Genomic DNA, 9,541 nt, shown 5'->3' with positions numbered 1-9,541 from the left:
CTTTTTATTTAGGAAATTTACAGCCTTGTGGAAGCTATAATAATTAATATACATACATGTTCACACACACATATAAAGGCAAAACAGGTATAGAGAAAGCAATATGAAAGGCGAATTACGGGAAATCAAATATCATTGAAGCAATCATGAAAAATTTAAAGAAGAAGAAATTTAAAGATGAGCTTCGAAACAAAAGTAGAATTTCAAGATGAGAAGTAGGTGTCAAGGTGGAGAAGTGGGTGTCGAGTTTGAAGTGGCATCAACAGTAAGACCCACCATTAAAAAATTGCATGCATTTGAAGAAGTAGTTGTCAGACTGGCATTCTTAGACTGCAGAGTATGTGAAAAGAGAAAAAAAGTAGGTTAAACTGTAAAGGACAATAAGCCCAAGTTGTGAAAGAGAAATTCCTGTCTACTTTACTATAGACAGGAATTGCTGCTTCATTTAGTTGGTGTATGAGAAATAAACATGGAAGGGATGTTTGTTTTTAAATTTTATTAGAGCTGAATATTTGTAAAATTAATTCAAAGTGAATGATGTGATTTTGAGCAGAAATAGCATAGAGATAGTAGGTCAGTTAGTCATCTGTTGGAATAAGATTGCTGAGAGATAGTGAGAATCTGAATTAGCATCTAGGTGGTAGAAAAGATAAGATTGCCTTAGGTGGGATAACCCTACTGTGGAGAAGTTTGAATTAGATGTCATCTAGTTCCACTCAATTCTAAAAATATATGGGTTTATAAGTCCAATTTGTGGTAAATTTTTCAGACTTTGAAATAAGTCCTAACAGGAGTAGTAATTGTTAAATCTGAGTTCCCTTGGAACATAGGAGTTTGAGCACAGCTTTCTGAATCTGCTTGGTTTTCACGCTGTAGATGATGGGATTCATCACAGGCGGCAGGAGAAGGTACACATTAGCAATGAGGGTGGGCACAAAGGCGGGGGCATGTTTTCCAAATCTGTGGACAAAGGACAGGCTGATCAAAGGGATGTAGAATACGGCCACAGCTGTGATATGAGAGATGCAAGTGCTGAAGGCCTTTTTCCTCTCCTCCGGGGACGCAATGCTGAGAACTGAGCGGATGATCAGGATGTAGGAGAGCAGAATGAAGATGGAGTCCACTCCAGCGGTGGAGATGATTGCAGTTAGTCCAAATGCACTATTGATCTTTGTGTCTGAACACGAGAGCTTCATCACATCAGGGTGGAAGCAGTAGGAGTGGCGGAGCACATGGCTGCGGCAGAAGGACAGTCGCTTAAGAAGCACGACTGGTGGTGTTATTATTAGTGTTCCCCTGGTGATGACTGCTGCACCAATTTGTGTTATTTTTGGGTGAGTTAGGATGGTGGCATATCTCAGGGGTTTAGAAATGGCCACGAAACGATCAAAGGCCATAGCCAGGAGCACTGAGGATTCCATGACAGTGAAGAGGTGAATGAAGAACATCTGCGATAAACAAGCATTGAGGCCAATCTCCCGGGCATTGAGCCAGAAGATTCCCAGCACTGTCACCAGAGTAGAGGTGCACAAGCCAATGTCAGTGGTGGACAACATGGAGAGGAAATAGTACATGGGCTCGTGGAGGTTTGGCTCAGTGAGAACTATGACTAGGATCAGGGTATTCCCAGAAAGGGCCATTAAATAGAGGCAGCAGAAGAGGATGGAGATCCAGGCATGGGCCCATTCAAGTCCAGGGATTCCCGTCAGGAGGAAAGTAGTGGAAGTGGAGTTATGGAAGGTTGACATACGGAAGATGTGGTCTGTGGGAGCAAAATTCTCTTGTAAGGTCTTGATTTTTTAAATTTAGGAATTTTAAATTATTTTAGTTGAAGTTTAATATACATTGAGTAAAGTGCACAGAAGTTTAGAACACAGTTCAATGAGATTTGACATCTACATTTCCCCATGTATAACTACTTCCAAGATCAATTGATAGAACGTTACCAGCAACCCAGAAGGCTTCCTAATGTCCTCCCCTCATCAATGTCCTCTGTAATAGTAACCAATATTCTGACATTTCTTACCATTATTACTTCTCTGTATTATTGATATAGATATAGATAGAATCATGCATCATATACTATTTTTACGTGGCTTCTTTCATTCAATATTTTGTCTGTGAGATTCATCACTGAACTAAGTTAATTAGTTTTTATTTAATTGTAATTTATTTAGCTGCATTTACTTGGTGTTTACCATTTACCATCTTGTACTCTCATAAATCATTTTGATTAAATGTTTAATCATTCAGCTGTATTTATGAATATGATCTTATGAGAATAAGAAATATTTTAGCTAATCTCTGATTAGTAGAGATGCTTGCTTATAATAAATATTCAATATGGCTTTTTGATTGATTTACATTTATTTGTTCTTTGTGAAATACTCTATTGTTCCACGATTAGGGCTTGGTCTAGAAAGATAATTGATGAATTTTGATTTTTGGTTTGGAATTTTAGAATTATTGAACTCAGATACTAAGTGTCATTACCCCATTTAGTAAACAGAGAAACATCTCTTTTCAGGGCCTATATATACCTAAGAATCCACCCCAGATAATGGCAGTTCATCCTGCCTCATTATATATGTTTACTATGGGCGAGATGCTTTAGCTGCTATGAATCTGAAGCTTGATATTCTCCTTACTTTTTAACAGTAAAATATTGTCCTTTTATGATTATAAAATCTACCTCTGTTGTGCTAAAAATCAGTGAGGCAAATAATAAGCTGCTTTTGTATGCCCTGGCCCTTAACCTGGCCTTTGATCTCTCATAAAACTACTGAAATATATAATATTGTGTTAATGATAATACCATTTCCATGCCATGTTTTAAACATTTTACATAGATTATTTCAGTTGAGCTCTGGGAAAACTAAAAGAGACATGTTTTTATGACAGATGCATAAAGTGAAACTTGAAAGTTTGGATATATTTTCAAAGTTCATAAAAACTGAAAAAGATGATGCTGGGAATCAATCATAGAAAAAAAGACTCTAGAGCCTGGGCTATTAACAACTATACCACATCATCTAATAATACTAATCATGATAATAATTATGATATAATTCTACTTTAATTAATAATATACTTATTAATAAATCAAATATGATATAGATATCTGTGATTGCAAATCTCTCTTTAAAATATTTATGGTTCAGATGAGAGAATTTTATTTCAGGATTGCATATGTTTTGTATAATATGTAATTAAATTACTGAGACTTATTTTTGGCAAATAATAAATATTTAAGATAATTTTGGATGCTATAACTCAAATTAACCCATTGTGGAAATGACATATTTATTATAAGATAAAGTGATTTCTCAAAATGTATTTTAAACTTTTTAATGATTTTCTTTATCTTTACAAGCCATCCAAGATTCTTCTAAGTATACTTATTTTTATATAATTTCTATCATCTAATTGACTACATAGCTTACTTATGGATATAGATGAAAATTAATTTGACTATTTCTCCAAATGTTTTGTCTGTTTCTATATACTTTCAATTTTATAAGAAATCCATGGACAATGGTTTTTATTTATTCATTCCTCTCCTTTAAATCTCTTCTCTTCTTCCCAGATTAATCTCCTGAATATTAGATGGATATATCTAACTCTTTGATTCTTGCACTCTAATATCTGAAAGTAAGCTCAAACACAAAATGACTGCGTTTGAATTCACTCTTCCCTACAGAACCACAACTCGTATTTTCTATTTTCTCAATTTTGATTAATATAATAGATCTGTAGTACCTCTATAGATCTTTAGTAGAGTTATAGGTCTATGGTAGTTCCACATATCAACTTGCTGAATTCAGAAATCTGCACATACTCTCACCTCCCATCTGTTGATCACCAATTTCTGTTTTTATTGCATACATTGTATTACCATCAGTTTTTTTCTAAGACTTAAAGAGGACTTTCATTTTAAAGTAACTTTAACTAGCACTATATGAAACAGTCTATCCCAACTTTCTATTAAATTTTCAACACAGGTAAAGAAAAAAAAAGAAAAAAAAGACAAGAAGTACTAATACTAAAACTGATGGATATCCTAAATCCAAAAATTTTTGAGAGTGATTAACATCCCTGAACTAAGGGATATGGATACAGATTGAGTCAAAATATAGGACAACACTTACTATATATCCATAGTCTACTCTAAGGAATCCAGAGTCTATACCAACATAAAAAAAACCAGACATTTCTTTTTATAGGATGCTTAACTATAAGGTGACCCAGGACTTTTTCACTGTAGCTGACATCACATCTCAATAAAAATAGCCAAAAATAATGGTAAAATGGCCACCATTGGTAGAGAAACATTGAATTTTAACATAAATATTGGCCCAATATATCTTTGCTAGCATAAGAGGAGACAGAGGTAAAATAGTACATTTTGGGAATTTAGGTCGAAAATTTCCTCTCTAATTTCAAAATGGTAAATAACTAGACAGTGTTGGTCACATGGATATTATCTTAGTGAAACTATAGGCTGATAGAAACTGGAAATTGGACCAGAAACTTCACTCCCTAATCATGTTTATTGGGACAGCAACCATGAGCAAGCCATACACATAGTTTATTTAAAAAAAAAAAAGTACTGAAGAGATCTTGTTTTGCACTAGGGAGTATATAAAGAAAAAAAATACTAACATTAAATCTTTAAAATATTGCATTAAAAAGGAAACAAAATCTGGAAAATTCAGAGCATGAGCATGTATGAAGATATGTAATAATGTTTATAAATCAGCTAGTATATTACCTATCATATAATAAAGACTCAGTCATCATCATCACAGATGTAACAACTTCTACAGAACTAAGAGGAAAACATCCTTAAGGTAAAGTAGGCAATAACATCATGTAACATTATGGAAGAACAAAAAACACATTGGAAGGAAAAGCCACAATAGTAAAATATTAAAAAATAGAATTAAAATACATGTTGGACATAATTAAAAGCAGAATTGAGGAACAGTAATTTATATTAGTTTAATTTGGAGAATTCATTTGAAAAACTCTCCTACAACGCATAAGAAAAATAGTGAAACGAAAATAATGAGAAAATTATATTTGGGAAGGGCAAAAAAATGAAAATCTAACATACAGATCATTAGTGTTCCAGGAAAAAGAAACAAAAATAGAATAAAAATGTTCCAAAAGAAAGACTCCAATGTACAGAGGACAAAGGGGCTCATTGTATTCCAGGTAAAATCAGTGAAGACAAAAACAAGTACAAATATTTGACTTACATAAGTTTTTTAAATTACAGGTTTTCAAGCAGAAAATATGTATTTCCTATAAAGAAACTGAAATCAGGCTGTTTTTTTTTAAAAAAATTTTACAAAAATATTTTTGTAAAAAATTCTTACAAAAAATTTTTATTTTATTAAAATAAAAATTTTACAAAATATACCATTCATAGTGCAGAAAAAAATATGTAAAAATAACTACAAATAAATCAAGTAAAACTTATACACTCAAAACTACAAAACGTTGCTGAGAGAAATTTAAAAATACATAAATAAGTGGAGAGATATCATATGTTAATGGATTAGAAGTCTCAATATCAACAAGATGGCTATTCTCCCCTAATGGATCTATACATTCAATGTAGAATCAGCAGGCTTTTTCTTTTTTGTTTGTAGAAATTGACACTCATCATACAATTTATATGAAAATGTGGAAGACAGAGCAAACAAAACCATTTTGAAAAATAATAATTTGGAGTACTTATACTACCATATTTCAAAACTTATTAGTAAGTCATAACAAGTAAGACAAAAGGCACAAAGACGGTCAAGAGTAAGAGTCCACATTTAAACCTTTGCACTATAGTCAATAGATTTTGTACAAAAGTGCCAAGACAAGTAGATGAAGGAAAGGATAGACTTTTCAACAAATGGCGCTAGAACAATTAATATCCATATACAATAAAACAAAAAAGACCAACTTATACTCTTACCAAACACTGTCCTCAAAAATTAACTCAAAATGGATTACAGACTTAAACGGAAATCTAAAAATCTGAAACTTCTAGAAATAAATATATAGGGAAGATTTTGTGACCTTGGGTTGGGCAAAACATTCTTAGATACCATACCAAAGACATGATACATTAAAAAAATGATCGATATCATACTTCAACCCCCCCCAAATTGCAATTCTAAAGTCAGCATTGAGAAAATGAGAATCAGGCCACAGACTGGGAGAAAATATTTGTATAAAAACTTATATCTGGAAAATATAAAGAACTCTTATAACTCAACAATAAAAAAACAAACAATCCAATTAAAAATGAGTAAAGTATTTGAATAGACATTTCACCCAAAAAGATATACAATGATTAATAAGCACAGGAAAGATGATCATTAGAAAAATATAAATTAAAAAAATAAAAATTCAAACTCCAATGAGCTACTACTTACCCACCCACTAGAATAGCTATAAACAAAAAGAAAGATAATACCAAGCATCGATAAACATATATAGAAAGAAATTGGAAACAACATAGGTTGCTGGTAGAAATATAAAATGATACATCCACTTTGAAAAACAGATTGACAATAGAATCGAATAAAATAAAAATTTAAGGATAAACTTACCATATGACCCAGAAATTCTATTCCTAGGAATCTACCAAAGAGAAATGAAAGCATATACACACACAAAACTTGTACATGAATATTTGTAACAGTATTTTTTATAATAGGCTCAAATTGAAACAATCCAAATATCCATCAGCTGGTTAATTAGTGAACAAAATGTAAATTATCCACATGATGAAATGCTGTTTGTCAAAAAAGGAAAAAAGTACTGATACATGCTGCACAATGTATGCACTTCAAATATATTATGCTAAGTGAAAGAAGCCAGAAGCAAAAGATTATATATTACATGATCCATTTTTGTGAAATAACTAGAAAAGAAAATTTTTTTAGACAGAAAGCAGAGCAATGTTCTCTGTCTGGTGGTGGGAGTGAGATGGCAGCAAAGCAGTATGAGGGAACTTATCAGCATGATGGACAAATGTTCTAATCCTGGGTGTGGAAATGATTGCAATTATAAGTTTACTAACAATCTTTGAATTTTATACTTTTTATGACATGTAAGCTATATGTCAACAAAACTGTTAAAAATAAGGCTGGATTTACATTTCTTTCATGATATATCGAGTGTCAGAAACCAATAGATGAATATCTATAGAATTTTTGGCAAAATACAATATCCAGTCCAGTTAGTTTCACTGAGAAAATGAAGGGATATTTAAAAGCTCAGAAAATACACCCACTATATTATCTTTAAATAAAGTACTACAGTCTGGGTCTGCTATCCTTTCTGCATTCTCCATATCCCGGTTGGCTTCCCTGTAGCCAAATCCTAATTTCTATTGGTAACATTCCTAGGTCTGTAATTAGACATGAGTTGGAATCCGTGCCTGAAGATTTTAGGAAAAGAGAACCAGGGGCTTATCCTTATTTAGGCTCTAAGAAGTATAAACAATCAAGATAAAGCGTAAAACACCCTTGTTGTTTTACAAAGAGAAATATGAGGTCCGATTTTCTAGATTATTAGTCATCTCATATTAAAAAAAAAAGATCTGGAGTTAGATCCTGCTGTGCAGAAAAATCAGTTACCATCACACAGTGATTTGTTGAAACAATGACAACCAACAAAATCTCCCTAGAATGACAAAATGATAGTCCTCTTATTGAAAATGCCATGGATTCAATTAATTTAATCTGCTTAATTGATTTATCTATTAATATAGAAGGATTATATTTTTCTGAATTTAGGACACTGCCTGTAGAATAGTTGCAACGCTAAGTACCTACATTGAGGTGAAGCAGTTACTGTACCCTGAGAACATGGTGACCTGAGGCACTGAGATAACCATCCTTAGTTCTGAGGCTTGGAACTGAGATATGAACGAGGTGCTGGGAGGATAGATGAGAGGATGGATATAATCTCAGAGAGAAGAAAAATGAGCATTGAGCCAGGTGCTTTGCTACATATCTCTACATGTGTTACTTTAACAAGTTGAGACTAACATTCCCAGGTTTCAGGTGAGATGATCTAGGTTCAGAAGGAAGAATTTATTGAAGGTTTCCATTGATAGCATAAAGCCAGTGTGTGAATCCAGACCTGTCTGACCCTAAAGATGTGGCCATTTTACTGTGCGACATTGGTGTTCAGAACCAAATTAAAAAGAAATAAATCAGATGCATGTGGGCTTAAGAAACTGAATGGAATAAATGTGCTGCAGTAAGTGTAAAACAATTAAAAATATAAGTTAAGTAATAGTGAGGATGTGCCAGTGACTGTATTTTAGAATTTGGTCGTTACATGTGTTAGGAAATACATACATATAAAAAGTACAATTTTTGATATGATTAGCTAAACAGATGAAAACAAAACATCTATATATTTCAGTGTTTCTGAATAAGCATGAGGCCCACAGACATGAATGAAACAGGAGGGGGAGTGAATTAGTCAAAAGCCTGGGAGGGCTTGAAGATCAAGAACTAGGGTTAAATGTGGGGCGGGGGGGCTTACCTTTCAAGGCGTGGAGAATTAGAAGGTCTACAAATAGAGATGTTGGAGCAATGCCAGAAGTCTAGGTGAATTATTGGTTTTAATTTCGCTTCCAAAAAATTCTTCCTTGTGTTTATCTAAGCTAAATTACTTATTATAGAGCTTAAAAGTTTTCAGGCACAACAAAGTACTGTTTCTGATCAGAGAGCAGCTGTTTTCCTTGGACTTCAGAAAGGAAGGAGAAACTTCTCATGCTCTTGCTTAGAGTGGGGCATATGAAGGTGACACATTTACCTCAATGAATGGAGAATTTGTTTTTTTATAAGGAACCTTAATGGTAGAGTCATTTACCTATCTGGGATAAATGTATCCCCGTGGGATTTCCGTTGCCATTGTGTTACACTGTACTTTTCTTCCCCCGGGCTAATTAGCTGGCATCAGGAAATGTGGATATTTAGAGAAGGAGAAAAGAATCAAATCAAGAAAAATGAACATATTGACACGAGAACTTTGTGTTCACATGGTTTAATTAAAAATGAAATTGAATCGTTACTTTGGAAATGAATAGTGCTTTTAAGATGAGGATCAGTATTTTTTCTTGCTTTTTATTCTGCTGTGTGTTTCTTATAAATAATCTGTTATATAGATTTTTGTGTACAACTAATTGGAGTACAAGATTTGAAAGCATTTGGATTTGAAAGCATTGGATTTGAAAGCATCACCAGGTAATATGCAGTAAATGTCTGTTACAATGAGCAAATGCATTCCTATAATCCAGAAGCAAGCAGGGAAACAGAATGGCCAAGTCCAGGGGCGCCATGGGAGTTGACCTTTCAATGGGGGAAAGATTTGGCAGCTTGGGAACTCAAATGGAAGCAACTAATAGAAAAATAAAAAATACCTGGCTTTTATTCAAGGATTATATCAATTAAATTCTGAGTAGTGATTAACGTTTTCCATGTAATTTCAGGTATATTAACTCATTTAGTTTTAGCTG

General features: G+C 33.2%; 1 protein-coding gene across 1 annotated transcript; it reads right to left on the bottom strand.

The window, feature by feature from the left end:
* Positions 1–803: 803 nt before the first annotated feature.
* LOC105811372 (olfactory receptor 51F2-like) lies at positions 804–1,748 on the bottom strand. Its single transcript, XM_012645556.1, has one exon. The coding sequence runs from the start codon at positions 1,746–1,748 to the stop codon at positions 804–806; it is 945 nt and encodes a 314-aa protein (XP_012501010.1).
* Between the last annotated feature and the right edge of the window lie 7,793 nt (positions 1,749–9,541).

This window comes from Propithecus coquereli, unplaced genomic scaffold, assembly GCF_000956105.1.
Source record: "Propithecus coquereli isolate 6110/MARCELLA unplaced genomic scaffold, Pcoq_1.0 Scaffold235, whole genome shotgun sequence".
Lineage (NCBI taxonomy): Eukaryota > Metazoa > Chordata > Mammalia > Primates > Indriidae > Propithecus > Propithecus coquereli.
This window is presented reverse-complemented; position numbering and strand designations above follow the sequence as displayed.